Genomic DNA, 12,850 nt, shown 5'->3' with positions numbered 1-12,850 from the left:
AATAAGCTGTACTCACTCCCCGAGGTTGTGTGTGGTCGTGATTTGGCACCGATACCCCAGGAATCCTCATGTCTAGTGCCCGTATCATATCTGGTATAGCGCATCTTGCGCCTCTTGCCGAATAAAACATGAGCCGACTCCATCGCCATCCGGTCCATACTGTTCAATTGATCCCAAGCTCCCAAGCGTCACCCAACCACCACAAGTTCTCATGAGCGCTAGCAGGTGTATGTTAAACTGCAGGAGGGAGGATCGTTCGCAGCAGGCTTTCTGCGGGTTATTCATCGGCGGGTTGCATCACGGTTCACGGCTCGCGGTTCACTAGCCCTCGAGAAGAGAAATGGCGTACATACAGCTTTTTCGCCACGTGTTAATCATTGCCATGCATAATGCGACGGGGAATCTTGTAGCATACCTGTTTGTAAAACCATTTCATTCCATAGCAAGAGGTTTTTATGGTCAGAGTCTCGCGGTAACGTTGCGTGAAACAACACACTCCTAGTCCCGGAATTGACGAGATGCAAGTCGTAACCAGGGAATGAAAGCGACCACAGTCGGATGATATTGATCAGAAAGTTTCAAGGTCCCCAGTCCTTTTGTTGGCTTCGATCAGCGCTCTCGACCCACAAGTATCTGCCCCTTGATAATGTCAATATGAGCGAGGTTCCATAGGGCCGGCACAGGCCAGTGGGAATGATGTTTACACCATGGGGACAAATATCCACAAGGACCGCCTCAGAGTCATGGTCCAGAGGAGGCATTTCGAAACAGATTCGTCGTTCATGTTGAGATGTTGTTCGTGTTCTCGACAATTGAGCGAGAGTGGAGGGAAATTCTGCGAGACGCATAATTATAAATCAACGGCTTCGTCGGATCATTGGAAATGGAGACTGGGTCGAGCAAAATGCTTGGCTTTGCTGCCATAAATGCTAGCAAATACCTGACGGGGGAAAGGATTAAATGACATGGAAACCTTTATGCTGCTGAGTACTTCTGTGTGTTGGTCGTTTGATCTCCACGATCTCCACCCAGGCTGATGGAATGTAACGATAGGTTAACTAGTCCTTCCCAGGTCAGTTAGTACAATGCCAGACTCATCGGAGCGCCACTGCAGGGCCGCTGATTGGTCAAATACTATTTCCATTGCTGGATGGAATCGACCCTTCGTGCGTCGGATAGGATCATGGCTACCATCTAGGGGACACGTAGCGCAGCTACTATGGGTTTTCCCCGAGCCGTTTTACATGAGCAAGGACATGCTTATTGTGTATCACACATATACCGAGAAATCTGTAGACCCCGACGAGCGAGTCGACGGCCATGTCGGCCCTTGCATGGGTTCCTTCTACGTTATCGGTTAGATGTGATCCACACACTAAATGGGTCCCTCACAGCCTTCTGCCACTTCTCAGCCGATATACGATGGACAGGCAATACGAATAGGGCTCAGATCCCAAGATGAAAAGCCTATTCCGTTGAACCCCGGTCTGAACCTATTCACCCGGGGGTTTCGAGCCAAGTTTATCTGCATCAGGGCCACGCATGAAGAACTCTTCTTCCACGACAATGAACCACCAAGCACGTCAGAGGAACGGCCCAGATCGAAGGGAACCAGCTAGACACGACGCGGGGACCCAGTTCGAGTTTGTATTAGAGAAAGACCAGCCGGGTATTCGCAGTCATGCCATGCGACAATTTTGGAGGCAGAAACAGGCCATCGCCAAAGAAGACCCAAGCGACGTAACTTCCACCGGCCGCCCTCTTTATCCACGCACGTTAATGCCCAACGATGGCATCCAAACCGACGGCCAGTTTGAGGGCCTGAAGGAATTCCGGCAACAGATGTCAGCTCTCCAACCAAAGGATCACAGAGCAGGATCAGCGAATTCGCGCAAAGATAATGCGGAGACTTCAGGTATCCCAGCCCAAATCTTATCTGGAATTCGTCATGCTCTAGAATTTGTTAATGGCGACCCGTTTCCTACTTTTCCGGTGACATTGACGGCGCAACACCGCAAGTTGTTGTACCACTGTAAGTATACCGGAGGGAGGCAAGGAATTAGCCACGGTCGGCGTCAAGGATTCATGGCTGTAACTGACAATCGATAGGGCTCAGTACGCATACTAGTGGGATATCGACCGCCTCTCCTTATGTAGCCTTCGATCCCATCAGAGAGGTTTGGCTACCATTGGACTTGTCAAACAGCGCCTCGTTCAACGCAACCATGGCGCATGCTGCAGCCCATTTGGCTTACCTTCACGGTGAGCTCGTCTCGCCCGAAGCTCTCCGATATAAAACCGAAGCCATCAGTGTCATCACAAAATGGCTGGATGATCCTGAGCAAGCGCTTAGAAACGAGACCCTCGTTTCTGTAGTACGGCTTTTGATGTTTGAGGTACGTGCCCGGGCCGAGTATGGTGACTATTACATCTTATATGATTCAAGGCGTAAGGGATCATTTGCTTTGTGATTCTGTTGACCGTTCCCGCCATGTGCAGAAATACTGGGGAATAGATGGCCAGTGGGAAGTCCATCGAGATGGACTACAACGGCTGATCAACGCAAAAGGCGGTCTTTCTGCATTGCAAGGGGACTGGCGTGTGGAGCTCGTCGTGTTTTTGTGAGTTTATTCCATCTGTCTTCCACCATCACGACGCTTGGGAAAGGACCTCTTGTAAACTGACGCACGCCTGATGCAATTTTCTACCAGTGCCTTGTTTATTGCAGATTCATCACGCTGTGAGCCTTCCACACACGCATGGGAGCTGTCAGAGCACTTCACCCCGACTGCCCTTCACCCAACCCTACAATTAACGGTTGACCGGCACCGATCACAGGTGGTAGAGAGCCTCCAGATATATCCAGCTGTATATGAGGCGACCATCCTGCTTTACAATTCTTTTCACCAGGCTCCCGAGCCTGAGCTACTCGCGGAACCTTCGGGCGTGTTTAGGCATCGGTTGAAGTGCCTGGTGTTCCTCGGTGTCATTTTCCAGGAATCAATTTACTCCTCCATATCAGCATTCGGCGGGGGTGTCAGCCTAGACCATTCTTTCACCAACCAGTTAGCCGCGTTAGATGAGTCACTATCAAAGCACCACCATCGGTGGGAAGGCAAAGTTGATATGCTCTATGCGATTCTCTTCGGTGACTTTTGTGATGTGAATCACCGGCGTGAAACTCCGGAGATTGACTTTGTTATACGGCTCTCTGATGGACTGGGCCAGCTCAGTCAGCATGCCCGCAAGGCTATAGGGCAATGCCTCCTGAACATGCTCTTGGAAGAGAAATGAGTCGTGATACTACTGATACAGAAGCGCCACTGGGTCGTATCTTACGTCAGCGACTCTTCTATCCCCCTAATGGCAAGTTTGTATAGGATTTTAAAGTTATTACATATTACTCAGAGCGAGCAGCTTTACCGCCACCTTGCTGTCTATCATATAGGAAAGCTGTAGAGGTGGAGGCCAACATGACAGTCTTGGCAATCCCTTCACCAATGCGGGATAGTTGGATTTTAAGGGTTTTTCCCGCCACGGGATTTCCGTGGGTTCAACCCTCTTTTTGACCAAATCCGGTAGTACTAATCAACCACTCAATATCAGTCTGTTGCAATGGACTGAGATTTCAAAGACAAGAAAGGAATGATCAACAGCAAGCCAAATTCTTTCTGTGTCGTTTAGTTTGGATGCATAAGTCTTTGATCTCCTATCTTCTTTTTGTTTGATTTCCTTGCCCTCGACTCTCTCCACGCGCAGTAATTTGCCACCTTCCTGTCAACTTGTCTGCGTTGTCCAAGACACAGGAGGCATGCGCCATGTAAGTGGGGATAGGAGGGCAACGGAGAAATGGAAATGGTACAGGCTTGTCGACGCGAGCCAGACGAGTATCCCGTATGGCGCCTTTCCACATGCCCGAGATTCGAAGCTTTGCTACACAAAACCTCAAACATTGCATGGACATCGTGCATACCCGCAAAGAGATATACTCGAATGAAGAGATCAACTTCTGACAGTCGACAGTCTAGCACCATAACGAGAATGACCTTCCATTTCCGGCAACAGAGGGTCCCCGAGCCTCACCTTCCTGGCAAGGAAATGTGATGTGCACGGCCGCCAAGTTATATTGCGGAGTATCCTATGTTAATAAGGGGTACTAGGGCTATTTTAGAAAACAATTTTTTCCTTCTCCTCATAACCTGCATGTCCGTGACGGCTTCAACAACAATTTATTGTATCCAGTCAGTATATCAGCCTAGACAGGAATGCGATTTGCTGCTGCTATGCAGAGCGTCATTGGAAAGCCAACAGGGAAGCGCAAACCTGGAATGACGGCAAGCCCAAGCCAGGCATTCCAATATAACGCTGTACAAGAATTTGCACCTCCTCCTTTCTCGATCTCGACGTCTGTCGCCGAATTAGAAGGACCGGTCGACGAAAGCATGCCTGCAACGAAGCGTTCACAGTTGTCGCGCGTAACGATACTCACCATGCTTTCAAGTTCCACTTTCTTGCTGGTGGTAGTATTCTTTATTGGTAAGTTGTTCATGCCTCCACTAGTTCACTAGGTCTTTAGGTCGTCGCTGAGCCCTAGTATCAATTAGCAGTGCTGCGCTTTCAACGTATTAACGGTGCGTTTATGGCTTTCCAAGACACGAGTTGACAAGCCGTTATTCTGCGCCCCAATACAATGTCTCCCTTTCGATTAGTTCGATCTGCCATCCACTGGCTATCGAACCTATTACAGCCAGTCCTCAGCAGTCCAACCGCCGTGAGATACTGTTGTTGTAACGGAGCTCCCACTTGATCGCCCGGATTAATATTTTACTCCCTCTCTCGACCGTGGTCTAAGTTGCTAAGTCCTGATGCGACTTAGAATGACTGTAGCAAATTCATTTTGCACCGGCAGGATATATTGCACTCACCTCTATTTATGCGCTTTATATTATGAGAAGGGTTCATGGTAGCTGGATTGCTATCTTCGTTTCCGGGTCAAGTCTTTCTGATATACTACTTCCTTGAAATGGTAAGTGAAGTGGTTGGAACAGCTCCTGATGTTTGAATGTTGCTTATGCGTGTCCTTATAAATAGAACGTGCAACTATCGATCTTTTGCTGGCTTACTCAGCCTCGTTGCTCTTGGCTCGTTTATACTCTCAGTCCATCACCACTATTACCCAGTGTCTTTTACGGTATTCTACCTGAGGTCAATCATTGCGGAGATCGTGTAAGATAATGAGAAAATCATCTGGAACAAATGGATATCACCGTGCATACGATGGAGGTTGTATCTAGAGAATACTGACACGGTCTAGAAACAAATTTATAATTCAGCGATCCAGGGACTATGGCCAAAACTACTATACACTTCGAACGCTCACTCCGGCAGATCGAAGAGAGCGTAATACTATTTTATGTCAGCGTTACATTATCTATCTCAAGGCTTTCGTCTGGCGCTAAGCGGCAACGTGCTCCCCATTGGTTAGAAGACATGTAACTTCCGGGATCTCACTTCTCATTGCCCCTGCTCCCCGGCGCCAGGCTCTGTCGGTAAGTCCACAGACCATGTCCTCGTTTCCCGGATGATATACGTCTCGCTTGATTGGCTTTGCGACTCCCACTCCGCGGATGCCCGCGACGTGGATATCTTTGTCTTTGTCCCATAAGTAGGGGAAAGGACAAATTTGTCTCCAGGTTCATAAAGTGTCCCCTTTGTTGTAGAAGAGACGTGTAGTGGTCGTGGCCGGCCGGTGTAGGTGGTATTTGGCCATCCATTGTATTGAAGACAGAATGCGTTAGAACGAAGTCGAACCATGAAAGGCTTCAGCTGGCCCCAGCAGGCTGTGATAATGCTGAGAGACTGGGTGACCTCCATGCAAATCGTGCTGGCAGATGCGTCAATAAAGGGATCAGTGTAAGGGGTATTTGCTCTGGTAAGGCTTATTTCGGCGATAATCGACGCAACAACACTGAAAGTGTCAATAATGAAATATTGCCCCAAGGACGGTAAACGTACAGCAGCCGTGGAAGAAAGATACTGGCAAAAAGAAACTTTTTCTTCCACGTAGTTTGGACATGGACGATCAACACCATGGCTTGGGCAAAGATCAGGATGTCCGTTGTCCCATTCGCGACGGCAACGAACACACCCCAGGCAGTCTATAGCCGATTAATACAGGTCCGGGTATCACGAGGCAGTTGTAAACTCACTCGATTGATACATCGCCCCTCAAGATAGTCCCAGGTTCTTGGAAAATGACACTGGAAGGCTGTCCCAAATAGGGCAGTCACTGCAGTAATTAACACGAGCCCCTGAGCGACACGGGCGAGGATACGGTCTCGAGAAGCCGGCGTAATGTTGCAGATAAATACAGTCATGGCCAACTGAGAGCATAGCAAGCTCAGGGTCAACAACAATGTCCCGGCTAGCTGCGACTGTGATGGGTAAGTAGAAGTCAAATGGACTCAAGTCACATGGAGGAAGTAGCTGACTTTCATCACAGTATCCTGCATTGTTGCTCTGATTATGTCGGTGTGATCACCGAAGCCATGTGTAGTTGCCATAAAAGTGGCAATGTTATTCCCAACAGCAAATAGCTACATTGTCAGCACTTCGAATGAGTTCTGGTCCAAGTATGGCACACTAACAAACGATATAACGATGAGGGCGTCATCAGTTGTCAGCCCTCCAACCAAGAGATATTTGGTCATGAGTCGAGATACCACTGCTAGGGCAGTAACGCTCATAAGAAACCATGTTGTGACTGCAATTGCAGGCTGCCAGCTAGCTGGCTCGAATTGTGCCATGGGCCGATCGCTCTGGGATGATTAGTATCAATTAAGGTATAGGCATAGGAACAATTGTAGCTCATCACTTAGTCAATAAGGCATTTGAAGCGGGGCAGTCAATGGATCTTTGGGGGTGACTGAATGTGTAACTATATAAGTTTAACACTCCAGGGGAACGGCATTAAGTGTCACGATGCCAAGGGCCTCTTTTAAAAGGCTAACAAAGAAGTAAGTAATGACCCCACCGCCAAGTCACCCTGGTGCCGTCTTCACTCAGACTAGGTGGTAGTAAAGCGTCGCGCTATCTGTACTGAATTATTGATTGGCCATTCTAACGCTTCAATCAATCGAGGATCACTGGGGCTGGGTCACAGTATCGTGCTGAAACCGTATATTAGCTAGTACTTGACGAGATTGAACAAATCTTTGACGCCTATGATCAGTATCTATGATCAGTACATCGCTACCGTTCATGATTGAGAGCCTTTCTGGGCCTATCCCAAAAGGTGTCTGGGGAGTTTTGTGTCCTCGAGCAGGAGCCCAAGGAAGTTTGTTCGAGTAGTAACAAAGGTGTCAACAAAACACAGACAGATATATGAAACGAGAAGGTAGAGTTAGAGTAGCACAAGCGGGAGCCTGGCCAGGGCTACCAAGGACTATGTTTAAATGATGCTTACATGCTGCAGTAATAAATGTCGGGGCTATTATAATCCGCTTGAGCGCCTATAACCCGGTCTCGATGCGAATGTTTCTCTTCCCCCGCCTGCTCCGATCTTCTCCCGTGAGTCAATTAACGCAATATCTCACTCCTCTGCATTTTTGAATGAACCCAAGAGCAGTTCACACTCAATATGCCTCTGTATGAGATGAAGCACCGGGCAGAGCTCGGTCACAATCCGAGTCAAGATCGCGATGAGCTGGATCTCGCGCGAGTGGGAAAGAAGGCTGTTCTCAAGGTAGTTCTTCCTCGCGATTTTGCAGACGCTTGTCGTATACTAAGCGATCCCCCAGCGCAACTTTAGTATTCTGTCGATTCTCGCCTTCAGCTGCACCATTATCGCGACATGGGAAGGATTGCTGGAGCAAGTCATGCCCATCTCCTATATATGTAACCAATGCTAACATGTCATCAGCGCCTTTCTACTTCCTATGGCGAAGTTAGCCTCGGCCGACTATACCTACATGACCAAGCTAACCAAACCTAGTGGAGGACCCGCAGGTGCCGTGTACGGATATATCTTTGCATGGATAGGGACTGGGTCCTGTTTTGTGGTCCTCGCCGAGCTATCTTCCATGTAAAGTCCTTGTCCTCTGTTCAAGAGATTCTCTTTATGACATGTGGCACGCAGGGCGCCCACATCCGGGGGACAATATCACTGGTGCGCAATGCTTGCACCCCCCAGCTGCATGAAATTTTATAGCTACATCACGGGTGTGTAAATGAGTATACCCTCTCTCGGATATTGCTCGACGCTGAGATTGACGTCCTTAGGCTGGATAACTGTTTTCGCTTGGCAATCCGCCTTTGCGTCGATCGCCCTATTGAGTGGCACCGAAATCCAGGGGGCTGCTACCTTGACCTTCAAGAACTACCAGAGCGAACCCTACCACGGGACGCTGATTCTATGGGCCTGCGTGCTAGTCGCTCTAGCAGTTAATGCGATCGGTGGTAAACTCCTGCCATGTTTGGAAAACCTGGTTTTTGTTTTGCACCTCGTTGGTTTTTTGGCCATTCTCATCACACTTACCTACATGGCAGATCACAAAAGCGCCAAGGAGGTGTTCACGACATGGACAAACCAGGGCGGCTGGTCCTCTAACGGCATCGTGTTTTTCATCGGGATGCAAGGTAGCGTGTTTGCTTTCTCTGGTGGTGATGCTGCCGTCCATGTAAGTAACGCTGCGTGGTGGAACCAAAGCACGCATGAGCCGGTTTCTAACCCGACTATTAGATGGCCGAGGAAGTTCAGCACGCCTCGGTAGTTATCCCTCGGGCGTTGATTCTTACTGTTTTTATCAACGGTATTCTTGGATTTGGCATGCTGATTGGGGTCTTGTTTTGTATGGGCGATCTTGAGGCAGCGACCAAGACCCCCACCGGGTATCCTTATATGGAAATCTTTCTGCAGGCAACCAATTCATTAGGGGGTACGATCATTATGATATGCATCTCGCTTGTGATTGGTATTTGTTCTGCAATCGGAATGATAGCTGCGACCTCTCGCCAATTGTGGTCCTTTGCGCGTGATCGAGGGATGCCTGGATGGAGGGTATGGAGTAAGGCATGTCTTCCGGTGGCCTTTTCTGCCTCTCCCTCTCCCTCTCCCCTCTCTTTCGCTGGACTGTGAAGTTGCTGACTGGTAGACCCAGGTCTCTCCCACGACGAATATTCCGATTTACTCTGTGTGTTTCACCATGACTGTTTCATGTCTTCTTGGTCTGATTAATATCGGCTCCGACGTTGCACTGAAAGACATCCTATCGATGGCTGTCTCTGGCCTTTACCTCTCATACCTAGCCGTTGCAACTTTGCTTTTGTACCGGCGTGTCTGTGGCCATATCCGCGCCAGCAGTGAGTGCGAGGACATGATTGTGAATGTCCCCGATGCTCCATTAGTATGGGGACCATTCCAGGTTCCTGGGATCCTGGGGACGGTCAACAACGGCTTTGCTGTTTGCTACATGATCATTGTGATTTTCTTTAGCTTCTGGCCCACAACGGTGGTGGTGGATTATACATCTATGAACTACAGTGTAGTTGGGACAGTGGGGACGGTCCTCATCGCGATTATGTATTATGTAGTTCGGGCGAAATATGTTTACCACGGTCCGGTGGTAGAAGTGTGACAGTGGTGACTGAGCACTAGTCTAGATTTCCATACCAGGGCTCTTAAAAAATGGTTATAAAATCAGATCACCCTTGGTTCAAATTGGTGCCCCGAAACCCAACGTCCGGCGTGTTGTCCGCCCTCGCGATGGCCAAGGCAGAAAACTCGGTGAAGATGGGTGCGGATGACCGCCACCTGAGGCATCCCAGCGTCCCAGTCACGGGAAGGCTCTTATTGGCCAATGCTGTCACCGCCTTCGGTTCTCTCGGTCTCTGAACATACTGCTTTAGGAAAGATAGATTGTTTGCAGTCACGTGCCCCGATCGAGATGGATAAACAGGGATGACGTTGAATTAATTGGAAGTCTTCACGGTTCGGTGACTTGTGAATATGTATCGGTCACTGAGCTTCAGATGATCGGGGTTCCCGGCAAAGTAAACTAAAAATAAACAGTCAATCCCGGCCGGGAGAAAAAAAAAAAAATAAGAAAACTCTGCCAAATGTCAACGCCAAAGCCGAATACCGGAGCCGAGAGCTTAGTCACAGAGTCCTCGACGGGCATAAAAATCGGTTGCTCGTCCGGCATCGCGTGTGGCATCTGCTCTCAGAGCCAATGACACTTCCTCGACCACTCCACAATTGGTGGAGAACAACGGATCGTGCAAGATGGAAGCGCGATGTTGCGATTGGCGAGAACTCGTGGGAGGCAAAAAATAGAAGCTTTGTCCTGCATGGGGAATTCTCTTTTTATCTCTGGGGTAATTCGGATTCTGGGTAGGGAAAAAGGATTCCCACAACCGTTTATCAATCCTACCCAAATATTGCCGGGGAGATCATGGAGAAGTCCACGTTGGCTGAGGATGCCATCCAGCCCACAGGCTACAACGAGTATGATGTGCCTCCCAAGGACGAAATCCAGCTCAATGTGGGTGGTCGCGGAGCGACGCAGCGACGCCTGCGCAACTACCATGTTACCATGATTGGTTTTTGCAGTGGAATTGGCACCGGCTTGTTTGTGGGAACAGGCGCCGCCTATGCCAAGGCCGGTCCTGCTGGCTTGCTACTGGCATATATCGTCGTGGGCCTGGTGCTATGGTGCGTGATGCAGAGCATCGGCGAGCTGGCAACCCTGCTACCCACCGCCGGATCCTTTCCTCACTGGGCCACTCGGTTCATCGATCCGGCGGTCGGGTTCTCCCTAGCCATCTCATATGGATACTGTTATACGATTGCCATCGCCTCGGAGGTCTCCGCGGCGGCGGTCATTGTCTCCTATTGGACCGACATCACACCCGCCGTGGTCATCACGGTGGGTCTAGTACTGATCCTAGCCAGCAATCTCATGAGCGTACGTTTCTATGGCGAAACAGAAGTCTTCGGGGGTGCGGTCAAGGTCCTTTGCTTCCTCGGCTTGGTGATTGTCTCCATTGTGATCACGGCTGGTGGAGCGAACAACGATAGCATCGGCTTCCGCTATTGGAATAATCCGGGACCGTGGACGAATTACAACGGCATCACCGGTCCCACGGGACACTTCCTGGGCTTCCTCTCATCCTTTGTGAACGCCTCTTTCAGCTTCATTGGCGTCGAGACCGTTGTCATCACCGCGGCCGAGTCCGTGAATCCCCATCACGCGATCCCGAAGGCTGCCCGCCGGGTGACATACCGCATCGCCTTCTTCTATATCCTGGGTGCCCTTCTGATTGGCATCATTGTCGATCCGCGGAACCCAGCCCTCGTCTCGGGCTCTGATAATGCCAACAGTTCCCCCTTCGTGATCGCCATCAAGGAGGCCGGCATCAATGCCCTCCCGTCGATTGTCAATGCCTGCATTCTGGTTGCGGCCTGGTCCGCCGGTAATTCGTACTGCTGGGTGGGCTCCCGCATGATCGTGGCCATGACCACCGACCGCCAGTTACCGCAAGTCTTTGGCCGGGTCACCAAGAAAGGTGTGCCCTATGTCGCCGTCATTACGGCGTGGCTGTTTGGGCCATTGGCGTACCTGAGTAAGTCAACTTCCATCGGGTCGAATCATTTGACGACTTGAACTTGTCCATCGTATGTGCTAACAGACAACCCCCTTTAGGTCTCGGCAGTGGTGGCGCGGCGCAGGCGTTTTCCTGGCTTCTGAATCTCAGCACCGTGGCTGGCTTGATCGCATGGGCCACACTCTCCTTCTGCTATATCCGCTTCCACGCGGCGATGAAAAAACAAGGGGTCTCCCGTGATACGCTTCCGTGGAAGTCGCCGCTGCAACCCTATGCCGCCTGGGTAGGATTCATTGGATCGACCATCATCGTTCTCGTCGCTGGATTCCCCGTCTTCTTGAAGGGTAACTGGTCTTCCTCGGACTTTGTGGCGTCGTACATCGGCATTCCTATCTTCATTGTACCGATCATCGGATGGAAGATTCTCAAACGCACTAAGGTTAGTTGGTCAAATCGTGAAGTCTTTCTTTTTTTTTATTCAAGACCCTCGCTGACCGCAGGCCAATGTATAGTTTATCCGAGCTGCCGAGATCGATTTGTGGTCGGGCCGTCTGCAAGAAGGGGAGATCTTGGTCGAAAGACGACCGCCCCAGAATCTTTGGGACCGCTTTGTGGACTGGCTTGTTTGATTTTATTCCATCCGCATATAGATAGATCTACATCGCGAGCGACGCTGTCGGTTCAACACCGACACCGTACGCGAGTGATTACCTGACTGTCGAGTGCCCTGGAAGGTTCTCGGTACTGATGCCAGCAACTGCATTTATTATTATGTAAATAGAGATAGACCTTTGCATGACTGGGGACTGAGTCCCCGCATAGCTTTTTGTATTATATCAACTATATGAGCGAATGAAGAACACCCATAATTCCATGTGCATTCTCACTTCTGCAGCACTCACCTGCATGTTCAACTATAATAATAACAAAACGGTCCATCCAGCGTATCCATCAAATCCCGGAATTTCACCGGCTCGGCGGCAAATCCAAAATCAATCATCTCGTCCAAGGTCATATTCGCCGATGGGGGAGTGTCGACGATCGTGTGCGTGCCCCAGATGGCGTGTCGTCGGCTCTCTGGATCCAAACCTTGCCAGATGGTCCATACCCGATCAATCTGCGCATGATGCAGGTAAAACATTGGATCGCCTGGACTACCAGCTGCATCGCCCATGACCATTCCAACCCCGACGTGGCCCCCGCGATGGACGCCATATGGTACCGATGGCATAGGAAACCGTGGATC

General features: G+C 50.0%; 6 protein-coding genes across 6 annotated transcripts; 5 read left to right on the top strand and 1 right to left on the bottom strand.

The window, feature by feature from the left end:
* The first annotated feature begins 1,452 nt into the window (after nucleotides 1-1,452).
* On the top strand, nucleotides 1,453-3,121 carry BDV38DRAFT_68061 (uncharacterized protein). Its single transcript, XM_032063759.1, has 3 exons — nucleotides 1,453-2,032; nucleotides 2,110-2,621; nucleotides 2,712-3,121. Exons 1-2 carry the CDS (start codon nucleotides 1,543-1,545, stop codon nucleotides 2,469-2,471), a joined length of 852 nt encoding a protein of 283 aa, XP_031914608.1. The 5' UTR covers nucleotides 1,453-1,542; the 3' UTR covers nucleotides 2,472-2,621; nucleotides 2,712-3,121.
* BDV38DRAFT_68069 (uncharacterized protein) lies at nucleotides 2,583-3,487 on the top strand. Its single transcript, XM_032063760.1, has one exon. The coding sequence runs from the start codon at nucleotides 2,695-2,697 to the stop codon at nucleotides 3,292-3,294; it is 600 nt and encodes a 199-aa protein (XP_031914607.1). The 5' UTR covers nucleotides 2,583-2,694; the 3' UTR covers nucleotides 3,295-3,487.
* Nucleotides 3,488-4,265: 778 nt separating this feature from the next.
* Nucleotides 4,266-4,663, top strand: BDV38DRAFT_281851 (uncharacterized protein; the record flags this gene model as incomplete). Its single annotated transcript, XM_032059652.1, has 2 exons — nucleotides 4,266-4,536; nucleotides 4,605-4,663. The coding sequence occupies 2 exons, from the start codon at nucleotides 4,266-4,268 to the stop codon at nucleotides 4,661-4,663; spliced, it is 330 nt and encodes a 109-aa protein (XP_031914606.1).
* An 851-nt stretch (nucleotides 4,664-5,514) lies between these two features.
* Nucleotides 5,515-6,806, bottom strand: BDV38DRAFT_292144 (uncharacterized protein; the record flags this gene model as incomplete). The annotated part of the gene is made up of 5 exons (XM_032061940.1): nucleotides 5,515-5,968; nucleotides 6,016-6,158; nucleotides 6,210-6,434; nucleotides 6,492-6,596; nucleotides 6,648-6,806. 5 exons carry the CDS (start codon nucleotides 6,804-6,806, stop codon nucleotides 5,515-5,517), a joined length of 1,086 nt encoding a protein of 361 aa, XP_031914605.1.
* Nucleotides 6,807-7,639: 833 nt separating this feature from the next.
* On the top strand, nucleotides 7,640-9,635 carry BDV38DRAFT_270423 (putative amino acid permease; the record flags this gene model as incomplete). The annotated part of the gene is made up of 8 exons (XM_032057152.1): nucleotides 7,640-7,744; nucleotides 7,800-7,870; nucleotides 7,922-7,945; nucleotides 7,994-8,083; nucleotides 8,138-8,220; nucleotides 8,281-8,678; nucleotides 8,741-9,070; nucleotides 9,159-9,635. The coding sequence occupies 8 exons, from the start codon at nucleotides 7,640-7,642 to the stop codon at nucleotides 9,633-9,635; spliced, it is 1,578 nt and encodes a 525-aa protein (XP_031914604.1).
* A 698-nt stretch (nucleotides 9,636-10,333) lies between these two features.
* On the top strand, nucleotides 10,334-12,374 carry BDV38DRAFT_68041 (putative amino acid permease). The gene is made up of 3 exons (XM_032063758.1): nucleotides 10,334-11,622; nucleotides 11,703-12,043; nucleotides 12,117-12,374. Exons 1-3 carry the CDS (start codon nucleotides 10,452-10,454, stop codon nucleotides 12,231-12,233), a joined length of 1,629 nt encoding a protein of 542 aa, XP_031914603.1. The 5' UTR covers nucleotides 10,334-10,451; the 3' UTR covers nucleotides 12,234-12,374.
* Nucleotides 12,375-12,850: the final 476 nt, after the last annotated feature.

This window comes from Aspergillus pseudotamarii (genome assembly GCF_009193445.1).
Source record: "Aspergillus pseudotamarii strain CBS 117625 unplaced genomic scaffold BDV38scaffold_20, whole genome shotgun sequence".
Taxonomy (NCBI): domain Eukaryota; kingdom Fungi; phylum Ascomycota; class Eurotiomycetes; order Eurotiales; family Aspergillaceae; genus Aspergillus; species Aspergillus pseudotamarii.
The sequence above is the reverse complement of the archived record's forward strand: the minus strand, read 5'-3'. Positions and strand labels throughout refer to the sequence as shown.